This window comes from Ovis canadensis, chromosome 12 (assembly GCF_042477335.2).
Source record: "Ovis canadensis isolate MfBH-ARS-UI-01 breed Bighorn chromosome 12, ARS-UI_OviCan_v2, whole genome shotgun sequence".
Taxonomy (NCBI): Eukaryota; Metazoa; Chordata; class Mammalia; order Artiodactyla; family Bovidae; genus Ovis; species Ovis canadensis.
Window position 1 is genome coordinate 60,225,352 of NC_091256.1, and position 22,858 is coordinate 60,248,209.

General features: G+C 57.9%; 1 protein-coding gene across 5 annotated transcripts in view; it reads right to left on the minus strand.

Annotated features, from left to right (window-relative positions):
• Positions 1-22,858, minus strand: part of PRDM16 (PR/SET domain 16) — a 338,117-nt gene that overhangs the window by 25,630 nt on the left and 289,629 nt on the right. For 3 of the 5 annotated variants that reach the window (XM_069544867.1, XM_069544865.1, XM_069544869.1), the window contains 6 exons: positions 18,161-18,263; positions 11,402-11,615; positions 9,422-9,569; positions 8,814-8,967; positions 3,532-4,945; positions 166-253 (listed from right to left, as the gene is read on the minus strand). In XM_069544867.1, coding sequence (XP_069400968.1) covers positions 166-253; positions 3,532-4,945; positions 8,814-8,967; positions 9,422-9,569; positions 11,402-11,615; positions 18,161-18,263 — 2,121 coding nt within the window. The remainder of the gene's footprint in view (positions 1-165; positions 254-3,531; positions 4,946-8,813; positions 8,968-9,421; positions 9,570-11,401; positions 11,616-18,160; positions 18,264-22,858) is intronic. The other 2 variants (XM_069544868.1, XM_069544866.1) reach the window with 1 other exon arrangement.

The window sequence follows — 22,858 nt, forward strand, 5'->3', positions numbered from 1 at the left end:
CCTAGGGCTCCCCCGCCAAGGACCACCCTCCTGCCTCACCTGTCCAGCCCTGTCTCATCTTCCCCAACCTCACAGGGATGGGTGGGTGTGCAGGGACGGGAAGCAGAGACCTGCCTGGGGCTTGTGGCTGGGCCTGGATGGACCTCAGGCTCCCGCTGGCCTTACCTGGGGGTGGAAGAGCAGCGGGGATGGCCTCAGGTACTTTTCCTTAAGGGCTCCCACCGGGTCGGTCACCTTCCGCTTCTCCACCCTGCTGGACAGCAACACAGAGGGTTACGGACCCCACTGAGCAGCCCAGCACTGGGCGGGGAGGGGCTGTGGTCCCTGCCCCTCCTGGCACCCACCTGTGCCCCATCGGACCGATGGGGCACAGGTGGGGGCCTCACCTCAGAGCCCAACTTCCACGGGCCCTGTGACCACGTCTCACCTGATGCCGTAAGGACGGTCTGTGACCCGGCTGTGCACTTGCCTGTCTGAGCACATGTTCCCCACACCACATCCAGGTCTGGACCCCTTCGAGTCTCCCCAGTGTCCCCCCAACCACCCAGCTGCCAGCACCCATGCATGTGATGAACGCCTGATGCCGGAGCTAGGACTCTTCCCTAAGGGTCCCGTGTGTGGCAGCCTCTGCCCACTGACCCATTTGCCCAGGGAGGGCTCGGCCCTGGCGGGGTGCCTGGGCTCCCCAACAGCGGAACACGGGGCACATGGGGCACATGGGGCTGCCACCTGCACCCGACTTCCCTTTTCTGCTGAGCCCTTGGCACAGGTGCTCTGTCCAACTGGGTGGGTGTGTGAGCGAGCAGGGTCCAACCGGGCAGGGCTGTGTGAGTGATCAGCAGGTTTCTGCCCTGGGGAGGTCTCAGAGCCTCCCCACAGCAGCCAGGCAGTGTCTACCTAAAACCTCAAGACAGCTGCTGGAGACAACAGTTCCAGAATGTTCCCCAAATGCCAGTACAACTGCTAATCACAGCAAGCGGAAGAGGAGGCTGTCCCTCCTCCCCTGACCTCCTCCTCTCACCATTTCCCAACGAAGCCCGCCTCAGTCTCCCCCATGGGAGTCGAGATTTATATAAGGCAACATGGGAGTCCTACCACCTCTCTGCAGGCAGACACGGCTGCGGGGACCGCCGCCTCGTCTGTCCAGGGCCACACTCCCACCCCTCTTAGGCTCAGCTCTGCCCCTAGGCGACCTCAGGGCTTTAGCAGAGGCCCCGTTCAAAGCTGGGCTGGGTCGGTCTTTCAATAAGGCCCCCAGGGTGGGTGGTGTGGGCGGAGAGGAAGGGGTCTCACAGCGAGGCAGGGGGTGTTGAAGATTGTCCTCTGCCTTCTCCCGCCCTCTGTGTCTCATGCAGCCCACCAGGCTGGCTCCGTGAAGCCCCTGCCAGCTGACCCCTGACCCCCAGCAGACGTGCGCCCTGCCAAGGTACACAGCTTTCGTCATCACAGTGTCCCTGGCCTTGTCACAGAGCCAGCAGCACGTGGAGGTGAGAAGGGCAGGAGGGTCAGGGGGGCGGGGGGAATCAGCCTGGTGGTGTTGGGGTTCCTCCAACCGGGGGGAAGGAGGGTTACGGGTATGTGTCCATGGTCACACCTGGGGGGGCCTGTGGGGACACTGGGGAGTTTTGCTGGAGTCACCCCAGGACCAACCAGGAGCTGGGAGGACCTTGTCCCCTAGCCCTTGGCCATCGTTTACACAGGCAGTGACTGTCGCCCACACCTTCACTTGGAGGGAACCTTCTCGACACCACGAGTGTTCATCTTGACTGGGCTCAGGGGGCAGTGGGGAGAGGTTACCCCATATCTGGGGCATTTTGCTGGTGTCTGTGTGTGAAAGTGGGGACCAGGCAGCTCCTCCATCAGCAGCTGTACCCTAAATCCAGAGGGCAAGAGCCCGATGCAAGCCAGGTCTCAGAGAAGTTTGGGCAGGAGGGGAGGGTCGGGGGGCCCTGTGGCCGATTCCTGCTTCCAGGCCTGACTGGCTGCCCCTCCAACTTCCAGAAAAAGGCCCAAAGCCCCGAACCAGGCCTGCAGTGGGGAGGGGAGGGGTAGAGGAGGGCTGGGGGCTGGGAGGGGAGCTGGGACAGGGTGGACAAGGAGGCTGAAGGGAAACAGTTAACCCAGAGCCTCTTGCAGGCCTGCTGGCTCCAACTCGGGGGGCTTGACCAGGAGCCTTGGTCTCTAGGTCTCCAGTCCCACCCCTTCCTCTACGTGAGGGCTGCTTGCTCCTTGCCTCCTCTCTTGAACCCCAGCTATCCCCTGTCTCCCACACCCAGTCCCACGGATTCACTGGAATTGGCAGCTGCCCCCTGGGCCTTTGATGGGCATGTTCATCCCCAGAAAGCCCGTGAGCCACCGTCAGTGGTGACAGGCCTCTGATCACTTTCTCAAACCATCTGTGGATGGTGTGTTTTTAAAGAAACACCCAAGGGACCATTTTTCAGGTTTCCTGTGATGACAACGCCAAGACCTGGCAGGAAATGGAACCAGCTATAGACACAGGCCAGCCAGGGCCCTGGGTGAGCGCAGAGCGGGGGACCTGGGTGGGTGAGGAGGGCAGAGCAGGAGGCTGGTCCATGCTCCCTCCTCCCTGTCGCTGGCAACCCTGCCATCATTCCTCCCGCTGCACCTTTGCAGGGGTGACCTCACTTACACACCCATCCCCAGGCCCTGCCTGGTCCCTGTGCTTCCCATGAGCCCTCAGAGTGGCCACATGCTCTCTGCATTCCCATGTAGACACACTCACCTGTGTGCACACGGGCCCCTCCCACACAGAACCATGGGCCTGTAATAGTGGCTGAAGCACCACACTTGCCTGCCCCTCCAGGCCCCTCCAGGCCCGCCCATGGGCACAGCTCCCTCCTGAGGGCTCAGCCCTCCCAGCACCCTGGGACACGTGCAATGGGGGCCAAAACCCCCTGATCAAAGCCTGCTCAGAAACTGGGGAGGGGGAATCAGTTGGCCCCTCACCAGAAGGTCTATCAGAGGGCTGGAACGCTGATGTTTTGCAAACCTTCCAGAGCTTTCACCTCTCTCCCTCCACCTCCTCCCTCTGGGGATAAGTGGCTCCTCTGATCGCCCCTAGGCCAACAGGAACCCCAGCTGTGGCTCTGGAGAGGGGCGGGGCCCGTGTAGGGGCCACAGGGCAGTCGCAGGGAAGCAGAGATGCTGGAGCAGACCTAACAGCCAGGAGTATCCTAGGAGGCAGAGTCGGTCCAGACAGGGAGGCGGGAGACACCAGCAGGCGGGCCTCTGGGGTGGAGTCTGAGGGCAGGCTGGGGGCAGGGTTCAAGGGAGGGCAGTGCGTTTCCCAGTGGCATCTGAGAAAGGGAGCCAAGTGTGCCCAGAAGACCCTGCCAGGCGCCCACCCTAGGAAAGGGCCGAGCCGGGCCTGGACTTCAAAGCAGCACAGACCCCTCCCTGCCCAGAGCCGAAGCACCTCCTGAAGCTGCAAAGACAGGGGGACAAAGCTTGGGGGAGCAGGGGAGGTGGTCCCCAGGGAGAGCACGTGAGGGCGGAGCGTGTGAATACCTGTAGATGGGGTCCATGAAGAAGGGCGATGGCTTGGCGTAGTGCAGGGGTGGCTGCTGGGGCAGCTGGGCCGGGCATGCCTTGGGCAGCCCCTCGCTGGGTCCCAGCCTGCGCTCGCCGTACACGTGGTTCTTGCGGGGCTCCCGGGTCCCTCCGTTCTGGCTGGCCCGTGCACGGCTGCCAATGCTCAGGTCCAGTGGCTGCTCCTCACCAGACACTGGGGCTGGGGGCACCTTGGGCGCCGGCAGGATGGGCTTGGCCTCTTTGGGTTTGGTGGTGAGGTCAAAGGGGGACTCGGCACTGGGGCCGCCAGCCTTGAGGGCGTCCCGGGGCGACTTTGGCTCGGCCTTGACCAGCAGGTTGTGGGTGAGGGCACGGTCCGTGAAGGGGTACAGGGAGTGAGGGAGGTGGGGCAGGAACTGGAAGGGGAACACGGAGTGGTAGGGCAGCGCGCCCAGCTTCTTCTCCGGTACACCCATGAAGCCGGGCCCGAAGTACTTCTCAGCGATGGACGCGATGGCCTTTATGGAGTCGCCTGCCGCGCCTGACGCTGTCAGCAGCTGCTCCTGGGGCGGCGGGAAGAAGTGCTGGGAGTAGAAGACGGGAACCTCGCCCACACTGTTGGGGGCGCCTGGGGGCTCCGTGCTGCCCCCGAACTCTGGCTTGCCCTCGGCCGCCTTGCCCTTGTCCTTGGTCTTGTCACGGTCACTATCCACATCGCTGTCTAGGTCGGAGCCTGTTCCCGTGGTCGTGTCCAGGTCGGTCCCAGTCGTGGTGTTGATGTCCTCGAAGTCGCTGCCGTCTGACAGGTCGCTGCCCCGGGGCTTGAGCTTGGTGGCGTACGCCTCCTCCAGGTGGCCCTCCAGCTTCTCCTCGGGCCCCGTGGCCGCTGTGGTGCTCTGGCTACTGTTGCCGACGGCGGAGACAAGGGGCAGGGCCGGGTTCCCCAGGGGGCTAGGGAGCTTGGCGTCCTGCGTGTGGTTCAGGGGGCTCTTGAGCAGCGGCGTAGGAGGTAGCAGAGGCGGCCGGGGGTACAGGGATGGAGGGAAGATGCCCGGGAAGCCGGGCGTGAGCGTGGGGAAGCTGGGGGGTGCCGCGGAGAAGGGCAGGCTCCCGGGGTGCGGCCTGGAGGGGAAGTACTCGCCGAAGCCCAGGCCGGCATGGTTGAGACCGGGGGGTTGCTTGGCCTTGTCCATCAAGGGGCTGGGGGTCAGGGGCAGGCCGGGCGCGAAGATGCCTCCCGGCGGGTAATGGTTCTTGCCCTCGCAGAAGCGCCGGTGCTTGTTGAGGGACGAGGTAGTGCTGAACATCTGCCCGCAGTCCTTGCACTTGATCTGCGTGCGGCAGTCCGCGTGCATGCGCTTGTGGCGGCACAGGTTGGAGAACTGCGTGTACGACTTGTGGCAGACCTCACCTGGGGCGGCAGGGCAGAGACAGCGGCGTGAGCGGAGGCGGCGGGGGCCCGCACTGCCCGGGGCTGGGGCACCGGGGGTCCGGCCGGGTGCCTGGAGCGGCGTGCGCCTGGATGTGTGTGTGTGTGTGTGTGTGTGAGTGCATGTGTGCACATGTGTGTGCACGCGTGCATCACTGGGTATGAGCGCCTGCGTGTGCGCTCAGGAGTGTGCATGCATGTAGATATGCACACAGGTCTATGGGCACGTGCGCTTATGTACATGAGCGTGTCATGCATGAGTGTGTATGTTCACAAACACGTTGCACTCTAACTGTGTCATCACATGTACTTGCACACATCTACGCACACGCACCCTTCCCTGGGATTGGTCTCTGGTGACCAAAATGGATTGGTGATGATGTCCCTGTGCCTCCCCTGGGGTCCCTGGGTGGCCTGGGTAGATCTCTACCCACTTCAGCCTTCTCCACTGGAGAATGGGCCCTGCTGCTCTGTGTTCTCCTGATCCCATGAGTTTGTCAGGTGGGACTGAGGTCTTCAAAGTTGCTCCCAGAGACGGGCAAAGACACGGCATACCCTCATGTAGGCAGCTGCACCTGCCCATCCAGACTCCCCACCAGGTCTCCCTACCATGCCAGCCACACTGTTCCAGCAGAAGCGAGTAAAACAACACCCCCTGGGCTAGGCCGCCCACTTCTAAGGTTTAAAATGCTCTCAGCTTCCCCCCTCGTTCTGCCTCCAGCCCTGCCTCCCAAGACAGGGAGGCCTCAGGAGCGACCAGCCCCTTGGGGTTCTTAATCCCCAGGCCTGGAAGCAGAGCTTCTGGCTGTGAGATCAGAGTCTGGGGGTGGCTAGAAGGTGGAGGTGGGAGGGGAGCCCCCGAGGGGGCTGGTTCCACATCTGAGAAAAGTGAGACCTCCCCAGACTGGGATGGAAAGGCTGCTCCAGCTCTGTGGGTAACAGGAGAGGGTGGCGGTGAGAGCCGAACGGCAGGCCCTGCAGGCCCTGGCGACCCAGTCTCACCATTTTCCCAATGGTGAGCTGAGTGTCGGCCAACCTCCAGTTTTTCTTTCTCTTCTTGTTTTCCTAACCAGCAACAGAGGAACACACACACACACACACACACACACACACACACACACACTGTCTGTCTCTCTCTCTCTCTGCAGGACGATTTGCTTCCTAAATGCAGCCCCCGTGGAAACAATGATTTCAACGTGTTTCTCGCTCTCCGCACACTCTCGCGGCCTGATGTCATGCGAATCTCGCTGGGAGCGCTGGCCCCGAGCTGATCGTGCTCTTTAATCACAATATCTATTTATATTAACGGCTCTGCCTTCCTGGCTGTCTGGCTTGGCGGGACGTTTTCAAGGCTGAGGGGGAAGAGCACTGCCTCGTTTAATCAAATCTGCCCTTTTTGGGAGGAGGCTGGTGCAGAGGGGCCGCTGCTCCTCGGGAAGGTCTATAAATACCCTCAGGCCGCCTGCCGACCCTCGAGGGAAGAGAGGCCACTCCCTGGCTCAGGGCTCCTGGCCAGACGAGTGACACCTTGCTACGTTCCCGGCCCTTGCAGAGGCTCAGTGACGCCCTCCGTCCCCCACAGTGGGGCTCCGTGGTACCTCATCAGTGGCTTCTGCCATCCTGAGCTTGGAAATGGCACCCTCCCAGGGCAACTCCCGGTGTGTGTGGTGGGGGTGGCTCGGGGACCAGTGGCCATGCCTGGGTGAAGGGAGCCTGGGACCTTTGCTTCCCATCCACCCAGTTACACGAGGAAAGGGTCCTGATGAAATGCTGGGGCTACAGAGAGGCCTCTGGGAGACTGAGGTCCCTGGCGAGGTGGGTCCTGGTCCTGTGATGGCTGACAGATCTGGTGAAGGGAGCTGGCTTCCTGCAGGGGCTGGGAAAGGCCCAAGCAGCCCACCATGAGCTGGACATGGGACCAGTGCCTGGTGGAGCGTACCCGTGCCCTGCGGGACGCAGAGGGACCCTGGCCAGTGCTTGTGCTGGCCAGCAGTTTCTTTTCCTGTAGAGGATGTGCACACACACACACAAACTCACTCTCAAGAAGTGCATTTCCCTGACTGAAGGAGTGGGTGACCCAGGTGAGATGGGGGCTCAGTCACCTCTAGCAAGATAGCTGGAAGCCTAGGTTCAGGGCAGTGGGCAGGAGGTGAGCACAGCCCCAGCTACTCAACAAAGGCCTGACCAGCCAGAAAGTATGGCCTCTTTGGGGGAGCAGTCCAGTCCTGTGAGACCCCCACATTGGTGAAACCACTGAGACCCAAGTCCTCAAGTTCCCAGAGTTAGCTCCTCCCACCCCCAACATTGATGTGCTGGGACCCAAGAGGTACCAGGCCACCCAGCCTGGGGTCAGCAGCCAGGCCCCTGGAGCTGCAGCGGGGCCTCAAAGGCCTGGTCACTTCACACTGCCAAGACTGTTTCCTTCCCTGTCACTTCCCTTCGGTTGGGCACAGTGTGGTCCCTGGTCCGTCAGGTTTTGTAAGGGTGCTGTGAACTCATGTGTGTAAAATGATGGCTCAGCACAACCTCGTGTGGACAATGACTCAGTGCAATCTTATGTGAATGACCCTTAGTGTGATGCTGATGTGGAGGATGAGTCAGGACGAGCTGGTGTGATGCTGACTCAGCAGAATACTGGTGCGAACTATGAGTCAGGACAACACTGGTGAGTTAAGCTGGCTGATGAGTCAGCTCTGTGTTGGTGTGAACAGTGACTCAGCACAATCTTATGTGAATGACTCCCAGTGCAATGCTGGTGTGAACAATGAATCAGGTCAAGGTCCTGTGAATGCTGACTCAGCAGGATGCTGGTGTGAACCATGAGCCAGGACAATGCTGGTGAGTTACGCTGGCTGATGAGTCAGCTTTGTGTTGGTGTGAACAGTGACTCAGCACAATCTCAAGTGAGATGACTTGGTGCAGTGCTAGACAGAAGAACCTTCAATATCTCCTAAACTCTGAGAAGTAGGGTCATGCTCCTGCATTGGCCCACTAGATTCCCAGGACCTAACCCTGTGACCTCTGACTCCTCTCCTATTACTTCCCTCCCCAGACACACCACAAGCTCAAGGCTTCTGTGCTCACAGTGCCCTGTCATGAGCCTTCTTGGCAGGCACCCCGTCGTTCTCACCCCACCCCCTGCCCACCTCCTCGAGCTCTCTGCCAGAACTTGGGTCACTCATAGACCATCCCACCTCCCAGCATATGGGCCAGATGACACCTACTTGGGCACCTGGAGAGCCTCCTGACCCTCCAGCCCTCCTCCCACCCTGGTGATGGTTTAGCTTCCGTCTCCTCCACTGGCAGGTCAACGGCATGTGGACAGGGGTCCAGTTATTCATGGCTGGCCCCTGCCACCCAGGTTAGCACAGGCATGCAGCCTGGGGTCCCCAAAGGCTGCAGGTGAGTGGGAAGCACTGATATTATCACATCTGCTGGAGCTCTGGGCAGCCCGTGTGGAGGGGAGAAGGGGAGGCACGGAGGGAAAAGGTAAGTTGCAGGTCCTTCTCTGCAGGACCACAGGGATCTTCACTACCCACTGCCCACCTGTAGCCACTGGACGAGTGAGCCACAGGGAGGACCCAAGGGGCGCAAGAGGGGAAAGTGAGGCCAGAGCAAAATGGATCCCAGAGTAAAAGTGTGCGAGGGAGCAGGGTAATGATAAAGTGGCGCCAGGAGGCAGCCACCCCTGGGCAGAGGGATTGGCAGCTGCCGCAAGTATTTTCTGGACAGATGGGGTCGCACAAGCAGGGAAGAGCCTGAGGACTTCGCCCCCTGGCTGACCCCCAAGCACGCCCACCCTGGGCACGCTGGGAGGGAGCTGGGCGGGGCCGGGCGGGCCCTCACTCACATATGAAAGGTTTGACGGTGCTGTGGATGTGCTTGTGCTGCTTGAGGCCCGAGGAGGTGGCGAAGGTCTTCCCGCAGTCTGGGCAGGCGTGGGCCCGGGCGCCCACGTGCTGAGAGCGGATGTGTCGCTGCAGGTTGCTGGGGTCCGTGAACACCTGGGGACACAGACTCCGGCGCGTCACATCCTGTCGGTCGCTCCCTGTGGACCCCGGGTCAGGTCACGGGATGGGGGTCTCTCTGGGTGCTCTGCCCACCGCCCTGAGCCTGGCCAGACCAGTCTCTGCTGGGGCAGTGACATGCTAGATGGCCTTAGGTGGGCTGTCAGGCCTCTCTGGACTCTGGTTCTTCAATAATAATTCTCGAGAGAACTGTGGCCCTGAGGGTGCTCCAGACAGGAGCTCAGAAGCTTTAAGCTCCAGGTCTTTGACCCAGGAGTCTGTCCTGCCATGTAGGTGGGAACCCGAGAGGACCTGGTCTGGCCGCCCTCTCCTTCCCCATTGCGCAGCCCTGCACACTTCCTGTCTTCCTCTCGAATGACTGGGGGCCCGTGGTCCCCACGCGTGCTCTGTGTTTTGGCTCGGGTGGGGCCGGCGGGGTGAGCCCGGTTACCTTCACGCAGTTTTCACATTCGAAGCGCTTGCCGCTGTCGTGGGACATCTGGTGGCGGATGAGGTTGGACTTCCAGTTGAAGGCCTTGGGACACTGGTCACACTTGTACTCTCGCTCCTCCGTGTGGACGACCATGTGCTGCTCCAAGCTGCACATGGGAGACCAGGATCAGCAGGGGCCCGGAGGGTAGGGCCTCCTCCCCGCCCCTCAGAGCCCCTGCCACCTCCTGTTCCCAGAGCGGAGAGAGGCCTGGCAGCCAGTCTGTCTGCCTCCTGCCTGGACAGGGCACTGTGTGCACCAGCAGACACGGCCTTCCCACGTTGGATGGCAGGGGGAAGCCAGGGCATGGATGGAGTTCGGGCCCTCACCCAAGACCACCCTCAGGTGTCCAGAGCCAGGCGGGGCCCCAGTTCACACTTCGTATTTCAAGACAAACTTCCCCTTGATGCTAACCTTGGGCCTAACAAAAAATGGGTCTAGAAACTTCCAACATTGCTACGAGTCCCAGAGGAGCCCCGGAGTTGGGGTGTGGCCCAGGAAACCCAAGGCCACCCCTTTGAGTGCCCAGAGTGTGGCCCCCGGCCAAGCCAGACTGAAAGGCTCCCCGCCACGGACACACCACAGGGGAGGCGGGAGTGAGCAAGGGGTCTCCAAGTGAGATGTGATGGCAAGGCAGGCACAGCTGCGGGGAGGGGTGAACTGGGATGAACAGGCCGCCTGGAGCCCTCCCCACCACCACCACCACCTCGGGGGATGCCCCACTTCTCCTGTCCCAGGTATGACCGTTAATCTTCATGAGCAAAGCAGCAATACATCACGGCCCGTTAATTACGGGGCCCAGCCATCCATTTAGATCAGAAACGCCTGGTTCTCCAGCACCCGGCAGATTGTATCTTTTCCCCTGTTGTTAATTGTGATTTATGTGTTTATGTAAAGAAAACACGGGTCCTCTTGAGCAGTGCTTACTGCCAAGGGCCTCGGTCGGGATTTGCCCAAACTCTTATTTTCTCAGTCATCCGTTCTGGGTGGAGGGTTTCCCGTCCCCAGGGGGCTGTGACAGGATTGGCATTCAATTCCCCTCCATCCTACAGCCAGTTAGTGACCTGATGGGGTTTCACTCTGACTTTGCAGGGGCTGCCCCAGAGGAAATCCTCAGAGGTGGAGGACGGGCACCGGTTGTGAAGGTCTTCACCGGTCCCTGAAGCCTGGGGACTTTAGGGCCTGGTTCTCCCCCCTGGGGTCCCCAGCTCCCAGGTCCTGACTCCTGCCTTGCCTTGGGGCCTGGGAGGCTGTGTCCGACCATCACATGGCTGGCTGGACATCAGTGCCCACATCCGTGAAGTCTCCTGGGTCAGGTGGAGGCTTCCATGGGACACAGAGGCTGGTACCTGGGGTCGGGGGTGAAGGGACCCCTGGGTGGCCCCTTCCTGCCCACATCCACTGTCTAGGAAGGAGTCTGCATGTGTCCAGAGGGTCAGGCCACTCCAGAACCCCTTGGGCAGCGTCCCCCAGCCTGGCCCTGGACCTCACCCTGGAAATGGTCCTGGGGCTTGACCCTTGCATATCTGGGGGCCTGGCCTGTGTTCCTGACTTCCTTCAAGTCTGTCCCCATAGCTCAGCCCTGGTGACATGATGAGGGGTGTGCAGCAGTGGCTCCAGTGGGTGCCTTGAGGATCCTCTGTGGGTGGGGAAGCTCTGACCAGGGGCCAGGCCTTTAGGGTCAGGGTGTGAGCTGTGACCTCCAACTGCCAGCTTGTGGGCCTGCATTGTCCCCAAGAGCAGATGAGTGGGCTGGGTTCCTGCCCAAAGGCATATCTCCATGCCATTTAGGGCCTTGGCTTTCTCAGCCTGGGCAGGCTGGAGGGCCCAAGGCTGACCTCTACCCTTCTCAGGGCTCCCCCTGTGCTCCCAGAGCCAACTGACCCAGCTGTCCGTGATGCCCCTGGGGGGTGAGGGAGGCGGGCGGGGGAGGGGCTGCACCTGTATTTGGTGGGGAACATCCGCTCGCAGTCCTTGCACTCGTGGGCCTGCCCGTCACCGCCGCCACTGCCCAGGCCCTCAGGCTTGAGCTCCTCAGCGAGGCCCTCATAGAGCGCGGCCCCCACTGAGCTGCACGCGTACTTCTTGTGGCGCCGCAGGTCCAGCTTGGACGGGAAGAGCTCGTCACACGCGTCGCAGCGGAACGTGGGCTCCTCTGCAGGCGAGAGAGGACCAGCGTGGGGAGGCGCTCAGGACCCGCCCCAGGCCCACCCAGGCCCGGGGGCTGCAGGGGGTGCAGGGAGCCCGCGGGCCTGCCCCCCAGGCTCCGGCATCCTTCCTGCTCATGTCCTGTGCTGAGAGAGGCTGCCCCAGGGACCCAGAGGGACCCTAGAGTCCACCATAAGGAATTCTGAGGAGTGATGGGCCCTGCGCCGGCCGGGAGCAGAGAAGGAAGCCAGGCTAAGTGCTTTGTATATGAATTAGGAGGAGAGACGGCTGGGCTCTGGTGCGTATCATAAACGACTGTCAAGGTCAAACAAATAAAAAGGAGGCGGCTACTATGAAGTTTACGAGGCAGCATACTGCGGACCCTGCCAAGCCAGACAGCTTGGAGCTGTGAGTCCCGCGGAATGACCTCCGAGCCATTCTCCGCCCGTGGCTGCCTGGACCCAGCTTCTCCCCAGAGTAGGGGCCCCCTCTCCCCTGCCGAGGACCACCCCGTGTCCCCCAGGTCTGGATAGAGAACCTGTACAAATGAATCAAAAGGTGTTCTTGTGAGTGGCTGTGTGAATGCGTGTGCTCCTTGTGCACGGGTATACAGCTGTGTGTGAACATGGGTGAATACTCCAGCATGTCTGCCTCCTTCTCGGGGCACTTTTGCACGGGTGTGCAGGCATTTTCGTGCATTTGTGCTCATGTTTGTGCTGGTGTCATGTGTATTCCTGTGTATGTGTGCACGTGTTTCTCTGCGGCTAGCTTCACGCGTGTACGCCTGCATTTGTGCGTGTTTGTGTGTTCATGTGTGTGGTCACTCGGCACGTGAATGGATGGGTTTCTGGGCCTGCATATGTGCTATGTGTGCACACGCGTGCATGTTAAGTGTACACGCTTGTGTGCATGGCTGCCCCTGAGTTAGTGTGCTGGGTGTGCATGTGTATTCGCGAGTGCGTGCACATTTGTGGGTGAGTGCACACTTGTATGCACGTTTGTGTCTCTGAATGTGTGTCTGAGTTGAGATTGTATTTGTGCATGTTTTAGTGTGTTGGTGTGAATCTGTGCGGGCTCGTGTGCATTTATGTGTGACAGTGTGCATGCGCACATGATCAAGGACCTCTGGGCAGTGGGCAGAGCCTTGACCTTGGGCTGGATGCTAACCGGAGGGGCCTGACCCTGAGGGGAGAAGCCAGGGAGGTGGGGACATGGAGGGAGGCGGGGGGACTGCCTCCTGCCCCCACTTGTGGCAGAAGGGCCACCGTCAATGTCCCAGATTGCTGAGGAGGGAGGGGTGGCTAGGCAACACGAGCCTGTGGCCAGGGTTTGGGGGGAAGAGGGGGGTGGACTACAGGCAGGGAGGCCTCCTCAAGACTGGAAGCTTCCCTGGGCCTGAGGGCGGACGCACTGCTCCCACAGACCCCTGAGGGTGGGGTCTGGCCACACCCGGCACCCCCACCGGTGGGCGCCCAAGGGAGACACTCCTGTGGGATCCAGCCCTGAGAGGCCCCTGGCTGAGCCCCCGGGCCTTGGACAACACTCTGGGACACACAGGGAGGCAGTTGTCATCTTCCCTGGGAGCCTGGGGGACATGCATGTGTTGGGGGAGCCAAGCCCGGTGCTGACCAGATGTAACCAAGTCCTGGTGTCCCAGCCCACTGGCCAACGTGAGGTGGCTGTCAGGAACGGTCTTGCTCATGGGAAATCAAGAACAAGACGGAAGCAGCGCCTGCTTAGAGTCTGCAGAGTCTGGGGGCGATGTCCAGTCCTGCTCTGTGTGCAGGGACCTGAGCTTAGCTAGGAGCTTGGAAGGCTGTGCCCTGACCCTTGGACCTGCCCCAGACACAGGCCAAGCCATAGGATGGACTGCAGGAGGCCAGAGGGCCAGCAGGTCCCCACCAACCACAGAAGCCTGGGCGGAGGAGGCGGGGACGGTGGCCGCACAGCTGACCCTCGAGCCAGCATCCGTGAACACAAGACTTGTAGGAGCCTGGTGTCCCTGCCACCGTGCAGCGCTGCCAGCCAGAAGGAAAGGGACGCGCTGCGGCTGTCTGGAGAGCTAAGTCAGAGAAGATGCTAAGATGAAGCCCATCAAGGCCCTGGGCCAGTCCTTGGTACCACAGTGGCGCCCCAAACATGATCCCAGGAGGGGTCAGGTGGGCAAGAAGGACACACCTGGAAAAATAGCCACTGGCAGGTCTGTAAGATGTTGCCTCTAAAACAGGAGGGAGGGGACTTCCCTGGTGGTCCAGTGGCTAAGATTCTGCGCTCCGAGTACAGGGGGGCTGAGTTCGACTCCTGGTCAGGGAAGTAGATCCCACAAACCACAGCTAAAAATTCTGTGTGCTGCAACTAAGACCCGGCACAGCCAAATAAATAAATAAATATTTACAGAAACGACAACAAATAAAAATAAAGCAGAAGGGAGCCTGGATGCTGCTTCAGGTAAGTGTCTGCTGTGAGCTTAGCACCTGCGGTGGGGCGCCTCCACGTGGCCGGCCTGGTGCCCGGGAACGTTATCATGCTTCCTCCCCCGAGCCTCGCATCAAGCCGCAGGTTTTATCACCAGTACATGGAGGCCAGGGCAGGCCACCTGGCTTGCCCGGGGCATCCGGAGGTGAAGTGGCAGAGCTGGTACCCACCCTTCTCTCTGCTGGGTGGGTGCCTGGGGGCAGGCGGCTGAGTCCCAGTTTCCCGCTGAGGGTATAAGAAAGGCACCCTGTGTGGCATGTGCATGGTGAGGTGATGCCAGTGCCCCTGCCCCCCCAATCCCTCACAGGGCTTCCCTGTCCTTAGAAACATGGGGTCCTTCCCACTGGAACCAAGAACACCATCTTAGAACACAACCGGATGCCCAGGCCCCACAAAACCGCTGTTGTGGGTTTGCTCTGACTTCCTGGGCTGGAATGAGGCTGAAAGGGGCCCTCCCACCAGCATTACGAGGAAGTGAGAAATGTCAGTTCGTATCTTACTCTTTCATGCTAAGCGTGCTAAGTCACTTCAGTCGTGTCCGACTCTGTGACCCATATGGACTGTAGCCTGCCAGGCTCCTCTGTCCATGGAGATTCTCCAGGCAAGAATACTGGAGTGAGTTGCCATGCCCTCCTCCAGGAGATTTTCCCAACCCAGGGATTGAACTTGTGTCTCTTACATCTCTTGCATTGACGGGCAGGTTCTTTACCACGAACGTCACTCTTTCTGGACCCAAAACAGTCACTGAGATTGAAATTTGAAAAGAAAAGAAGGGCCAACCCCACCTTTTCATAGCACTGACCAACTATTTTTCCAGCTTGGATATGGAATTTGGATTTATAATGAAAATTCAGCCTGCATCTCACTTCAAAGGCATTGGAGAGTGTTCTGGAGGTGATGGAACCAGTGATGGAGGGTGCCCCCTTTCCATGTCCCCATCCCACCAGGGACCCAAGTTTGTTCCTATCGAAGGACAGAGGCTGGAACAGGACACATCCAAGCCTTGCCCACTCATGCCATGGTGTGGACAGGTGCCCCTCATCTTCCACACAGGTAAAGTTGGCATCGAATACACACCTAGGGCAAGCTGGATGTGGCAAGAAAGAAGCCCCTGGACTGGATGGCTTTCACTTTCCCAGCACAAACAACTCCGATTAAAAGAAATGCTAGAGTATGTCACACTCTGATTGTATTATGCTCCATTGTGCTGTATAGTTATGTTGCATTATGTTATATCTGTCTGTCTCATGCTTTATACAAACACGCTGCATCCTCTTGACCTTTTCTGGAGAGGGGGAAAAGTTAGCAATTTTGAGCCATTCTCAAAAGAAAGGCATATTTGAATGGAAATGATTTTCTTTATTTTCTCCCAAGAGCAAGAAGTTCTCTTGAAAGAGAAATCTTTCCCCTCTCTACTGAAAAGAGTAAAAACAAAATAAAAAGTTCCTGGAACTAATGAACCTGAAAGTGGCTTCCCTCTGCTCTGAGTCACTTGTAGGAAAATTGGAATTGAATTTCTTTACAAAGCTGCAGCTTTGGAAGAGTGCTGCCAGTCCTGGGTCCACAGGGTTGGGGCCACTCCCCGCAGTGAACTGGCAGAGCAGGTCCCCCACCCCCACGCCCACCCTCCCTTCTTCCATGATACCTGGAGGTCATCCTGCCAGAGCCCCTGCCCCCAACAAGAGCAGGCAGCATTGTGACTCAGAACTGAGCTCTCCTCATCTAAATCTGGGGAGGGGGGCTGTGGGCCAGGGCAAATGCTCTGACTTCCACCCAAATCCAACTAAACTGAGACCGTGCTGGCCTGATGTCTTGTGTGTCGGAGTCTGAGCCTTGCGTCTGTCTGAAGTTCCCTCGGCAACTTTTCGCGGCAAAGCAGGAATGTAACAGAAAAATAAATCAGTGCCTAATGGCTTCAGGGAACCCAGGGGGACACAATTATGTGGCATCTACATGCTAATCTACAGACTGGAGGCTCAAAAGCCCTCAAGAGCCCACTCCAAGTTCCTGCCGTGATAAGGGGCTCTGCATTCACTAGGACTGGGATAAAAGATTTTTTATGATAATTATCTTAGTGAGGAACATTTTTACATTTTCTTTCTGTGCGATTCAGAGTTAACTGAGGAGGGGTGGCTGTTGGGAGGTGAAGGAGTGATCCTGACAGCCAAGGGTATGAAAAGTCAAATATTTGACGTTGGACTATTATGTGTGGAAAGCAATTAGCCCACAGATGTTTGATAAATTAGGAAAATGCAGACCCAAGTTATTTAAGATCAGGCATTAGAAGAGGGACAGGAATCAAGGTTTCTATAACCTTTCGGAAGAAAGACAGGTCATCATACAAACAAAACCCCATGGCCCAGGGTGGTCGAATTTATCTTTCTGAGTGCATTATCTAAGATATGGTCTTTTCAACAATTATTTTAAGAAAAATGAGACCATCCCCCTGATACCCAGAGCTTAGCCACCTACTTCCTTTTCTCGAAGGGCTGATTAAAACCAAAGTCTAGAGGAGAGGGTGGGTCAAGTCTGTTTTATAAAATTGTCCTTCTCTAGAGAGAGCCTTTGGAAGAACTCACGGGCGCAAAGTGCTGCCCCACAAAAGTGGGCCACGCTTGAGGACCGAGAAGGTCACTCTGCTCCTGGGGGCTTCCTGCTAATTCCGACGCCTAGCTCCCTGGCCCAGTCAACCGTACTCCCAGGCCGTGACACTGGAGCGGTACCTTAGAGAAACTTGCAGTTAGTGGCATTAATCATTAAACCTTGGAGTATTTGTGTGTGTGTGTGTGTGGAGGGGGGCTGCGGGGGGAGAAGGACAGGAAGGGAAAAGCCAGCCTCCCCCTTTCTTTAGCAGGAATGGAATCATCAGCACCAGAGACGGTGAGAAGCAGAGGCTGCCTTCGGCTCACTTGTGGGGTCTCATGACCAGCCTCGTTGCCAAGCAGCTTCCTCCAACTGACTTTTCCTCTGCCACTTAAAAATGGTTCCAGGATCCCAAGGTGAATGGGCACACTGCTTAAAAATGTGGATGGAGGAATAGAAATCTGGAGTTCAGAAATCTGAGCCTGTATGAGCCTGGGGTTTTCTCAGGCATCATCAGAGATGTGCCTGGGTGTGGATGAACAAGGAATGGAAGTGTGCCTACTGGACACACACTGTGTGACCAGCTGAGAGGAAAGGACACTGGGGACGCTTCCTGCACTCTTGTTGGAAAAGCTTGCTTAGAGGGGTCCTCTGAAGCCCTAAATATTCCCTCTCACCAAATAAACTTCCCTTAACCTTTCTCTCGGAGAAGGCAATGGAACCCTACTCCAATACTCTTGCCTGGAAAATCCCATGGACGGAGGAGCCTGGAAGGCTGCAGTCCATGGGGTCACTGAGGGTCGGACACGACTGAGAAACTTCACTTTCACTTTTCACTTTCATGCATTGGAGAAAGAAATGGCAACCCACTCCAGTGTTCTTGCCTGGAGAACCCCAGGGACGGGGGAGCCTGATGGGCTGCTGACTATGGGGTCGCACAGAGTCGGACACGACTAAAGTGACTTAGCAGCAGCAGCAGCAGCAACCTTTCTCTGGGAATTTTTGCTTTTAACTACAGGTGGTCATTGCTTTCAAACACGTGGATGGCATCACTGCACTCTCTTAACTGAGACTGAGACTCTCCTCTGGCACAGAGGTCTAGGGGGCGAATGTTTCCAAGCTATGAAATGGGTCTTTTTGTTTAAGTCTTGCAGAGAGTATACTGCTGCTGCTAATGATAATTATACAGTTTAAAAAGAGCCCCTAGGAAAAAAAAATAAAAAATAAAAAGAGCCCCTAGGACTCTCCCACTACAGAGATGTCAGGCAGCATGTCATGTTGTCTCAAGTCCTATCTGAATTTAGGCTGTGGCCCCCAAAACCCAAGGAAGGAGAAAGCAAAGTGCTCAGGTTGAGAAGTTGTTGGGAGGAATTGGCTCTGCCCATCTGGGGTCTGGGGGCTGGACCATGAGCAGCAGCTGGGGGAATCCTCAGCTCCTGTCACTCTGCCCAAGTGATGGAGCACCAGGCCTCTGCTCCTGTGGGTGGGGCTTACCATCCAGGCTGGGAGGCACCGCCCCCAGAGAGTAGGCGCCTTCTTTCACATGGACCAGCAGCTCTTCTCCTGGCTCAATGTCCTTAATGACTTTATAATAAATCTAGGATGGAGAAACCAGAGAGAAAGGGTCAGCATTGTCGACCTGGTTGCTTTAAAAGCCACATCGTGCACACCCGGCCCGCACGCCATTGACACTGCTCATTGGGGAGCCTGCCCTGCTGGGCCCTTGACCTGCCTTCTAATTGCTGCTAAGAGGTTCCCCTTCGGAACTTGGCAGGATACTCTCAGGAGGACTAGAGTCTATTTTTAGCTAGTTTGATCCAGATTTTGGATAAAGGGGGTGCAAAAGGAAATGGGTGAGGATTAGCCCCGAAGTTCCCAAGCAGGGCGGGTCCTAGCAGGAAATATCAGGTAGAGAGAGCGGCTCCTTTCATCAAAAGTGGAGCCTGGTTCCTTTTGTCAGTATGTACGTAAGACACTCTCCGCTGTCTGGGGCCGGGGTGGGGTCTTCGCCCTGAGTGTGGGTTTGGATGTTTATGAAAGTGGCCATGAAGACAGATGGCGGTCCTATGTGCCAGGTCGGCAGGTGTGAGTCTCAGATGAGTGTGCACGTCTCCCACAGGGGGAGGTGGAGGGGAGCCCGCGCCAGCCACAAGCTCGATGCCAGCAGCTGTGGGTGTCTGAGATCAGGGATAGCTCTGAAAACAGGGAGGGGTCAGGTGGGGCTCGGGGTAGAGTGTGTAGCCTGGAGCAAGCTCTGAGGGTGTGAGCGTCCAGTGCCAATACTCTGAGCAGCCCTGTAGCTTGCCAAGGTGTCCCCTGAAAAAGCGCCATCTGCAAGGTGGGTGGTGGCTGTGATCTGGAAAACTCTAGCTACTCAGGAGGGCAGCATGACCAGTGTCGTCTGGGATGAGGCCCAGGGAGCTTGGGAGGTTCTGGGAAAGACTGAGACCTTCCTTGCCTTTGCCAGCCCCTGCCCAGGGCCCCTGCCCTCCCTGGAGCCCAGGGAGGGGCTCCTCTGGGTGGGGTGCCCGCTCTCACGAGGGCAGGGCAGGGCAAGGCAGACCCCAGGAAGCCTGAGTCTTAAATCTGGAAACGTCAGACAGAAGGCTGCATTTCTGTTAGGCCAGTCCACTGCCTCCCATGCCGGCATGTGATGTCGGGTTTCTCTTCAGAGCACTTCCAGGAGCGCTGAGGCTTGGTCATAGGACTGGCTGGGAGGCCAGGGAAGGATCTGAGTCCAGTCCACCTGCCTGGGGAGACCCGGGGGACGGAGGCTTCTCCAGGCCATTCCTGTCCGAGGCTCTTCAGCACCTTCTGGTGGAGGGCCTGGAGGTTGGCTGTTGGGCTGGGCATGGTTCAGGTGCCCTGGGGGCTGACCTGTGCACTGCCCGCTCACCTCCCCCCATGTCCCGGGGAGACATCTGGAAGGCTGAGTTTCCTCCCTTTTGTGGGGCCCCTTTCCTTTCTCCCTAGTCCAAGTCCAGCTGTGGATGCCCTCACAGATCACCAGTTTCAACTAACTCCAGAATGACACCAACGTGCTCTCAAACGGACAACAGAGCCACACGGCGTCCCGAAATTCCCCGCTGAACACGTGGATGGTGGAATGTAACCCGGAGAAGGACACATGTACAGATGTCTTATCAATATGTTCTTGCTAGTAATTTCATTTGGCAACTATTCCCTGGCACGTCGCTAAAATAAGGATGAGATTTTTTTTAATGGAGACTAGGCTTCCCAGCTGGCACAGTGGTAAAGAATCTTTCTGCCAGTGCAGAAGACACAGGAGATGCGGGTTCAATCTCTGGGTGGGGAAGATCCCCTGGAGTAGGAAGTGACACCCCACTCCAGTATTCTTGCTCGGGAAATCCCATGGACAGTGGAGCCTGGTGGACTCCAGTCCCTGGGGCCACCAAGAATCGGGCATGACTGAGCAACCGCATAGCACAGAAGCTATACCATATTACCTTCTGTAGTTAAATCAATTGCTGTTAAACTCCCAGTTTTGTATTTTATCTAAAATATTACACAGTGCTCATAGACTTAGAGAAAGAACTTATGGTTTTCAGGGGTGAAGGATGGATGGGGAAAGGGATAGTTAGGGAACTTGGGATGGACATGCACACACTGCTAACTTTAAAATGGATAACCAGCAAGGCCCTATTGTACATACAGCACATGGAACTCTGCTCAACTGTCACGTGGCAGCCTGGCTGGTTGGGGAGTTTGGGGGAGAATGGATACATGTGTATGTATGGCTGAATCCCTTCACTGTCCACCTGAAACTATCACAACATTGTTAATTGGCTACACTCCAATACAAAATATAAAGTTTAAAAGAAATTACACAGTGGCTGAAATAATTGTTGTTGTTTTTTAAAGTCAGACTCCAGCCACTGTATTTTAGAATCAGTCCCAAAGTGCATCTCATGCTGGAACAAAGACGCGATGAGCCCCTGACCCATCCCACCGCCGGGAGTCACGGCTTATTAATACACAGGCGTAATCGCACTCATCCCAGCGGTGAGCCAGCGCATCCAGCAAGTGCAGGCTTAATGCGCCCCGCCAGCCGCTCTGTTCTTGCTTGCATGCTGCTGGTGGCTTCCCGAGGGTCTCCGTTAGAGGGCAATGTGGACCCGCCCGCAGCATCCTCCCCGGCCATGCCTGCTCCCTCGAGGGCCCGGAACATGAGAGGCCGGCGGCGCGCTCTGACCTGTGTCCCCAGATGCTGGACTTCTGCTCCCGCCGGTCTTCCGGGGCTGAAGCAGCTCACCGCCCCGCCTCCGCCTCCGGCTCTGCGTCCCCCTCCGACTCTTTTGAGGGCCACTCACCCTTCCAGGACCCCTAATCCCCCCTCCCCTCAGAGCCACCAGGTGTCCCCGGGGACCCCACCCATCTTCTAGGATCGCTGGACTCCCTCCCCTCCCTCCCCCGAACCCCTCCAAGGGCCCGGGACCTGCAGACATCCCCCTCCCACCTCCGAACTGGGAGTTTACTCCGGTCTCATCCCCAACACCCTTGCCTCCTGCCCGCCCTCCAGGACTGCCGGATCTTCTGAGACGCCCCCTCGCTCCCCCCTCCCACCCCACCGTGCACCCCTACCCCGTCCCAGGTCCGAGGGTTGCGAGGGCTGCGGACTCAGTCCTCGGACTCCCTTGGAGGGAACCGACCCTTCCCAGCCGGTGGGTCTAGCGCGCCGGCAAGGAAAGCAGTTCCGTGTGCGGCGGGCGCCTCCTACCCAGTCCGGCTCCTCGGGACAGACGGTGGTCCCGGCTCCTGGAGGGAGCGCGAGCACCGGACACGCAGCGGGCGAGGAGTCGGCCCGGGCCGCCGGGACTTTGAGCAGCTAGGCTGAGTTAATAGCTACATTAGAGTTGATCGCAGAGCCTGCGGCCGGACTGGGGGCAGCGTGCCTCCACCTGGAGAAAGGGGCGCAGCTGCGAACGGGGGAAGTGCACGAACTTTTCCAAACTCAGCCGGGCCGCCTTGCCTTCGCTAAGGGCACCGGGCTCCGCGGATCCGCCCTGGTCCACACAAAGGCGGCAGGCACTTTTATGACCTGTTCCCAGCAGCACAAAGGCCTTATCTTCCTGGTCTGCGGGGTCTCTTCCTGGTCTTCGGTGTCAGGCGACTTCCTGGGACAACGGCTGGCCGGGCTGAGATGGGACTGAGTCTCCTGACTGCTAGGGCACAAGTTGTGCAGTTACGCTACTGCCGGCCCCTTCCCTTCGCCCCGGTGATCAATTATTACTCTGTGTGTGTGCTTAGTTGTGTCTGACTCCGTTTCCACCCCGGGGACTGTAATTCGCCAGGCTCCTCTGTCTATGGGATTTTCCAGGAAAGAATACTGGAGTGGGTTGCTGTTTCCTCCTCTAGGGGATCTTCTTGACCCAGGGATCAAACTCACATCTCCCGCATCCCCTGCATTGGCAGGCAGATTCTTTACCACTGACCCACCTGAAAACCAAATTATTATTGCAGTCCCTTAAACATTCCTGAAGCTGGTTTATTCCCAGCCTTTCATCGTGTGCCCCTTGGTGGGACATATTCAGACCCCAAGGCTAACTGGGCTTTAAGGATGGGTTGAGTCTTAAGGATTTTCACAAGAGGGAAACAGAAGCCTATGCCCCTGGGAAGAAAGAACCCTGGTCTCTGATACTGTTTCCTTCCCAGGCTCAGAGAAGACCTGCTTTTGTTTACAGGTTGGCATCTGGGTACTCAGGCCTGTCTCTGAACAGTGGCGTCCCCAGCACCGTGTAACCGTCTCGGTCCTTCGATTGTGTAGCAAGGCGGAATTTTTTGTCTGGTTTCAGAGTCTGAGAGCGGAGGAAACCACAGCAACAGCTGACTTTACTAGCGCCAATAAATGTCTGATCTAAACGGCTTTAAAAAATAACAATGCCAAACAGAACTGATCCCGAGTTAAGACCTTGCTCAGCATCTCAGTTCTCTTTGCAACGGCGAGAGCTGATTGAACATGGGCGGCCGACACCAACAAGGGGGTCTTGGGATTCTAACTGTGTTTAGCCTGACCCTTTTGGACACAAAGAGACGGCTCCTTGTAGGTGAACGGAGCTGGGACAAATACAAGGCCACGTTCTCAACAAAAGACAGAGAAATTGCGGGAGAAAAACTGGATTCAGTATGGGCCACGTTCATAAAATGAACATCATTTTCTTTTCTTCCAACAAC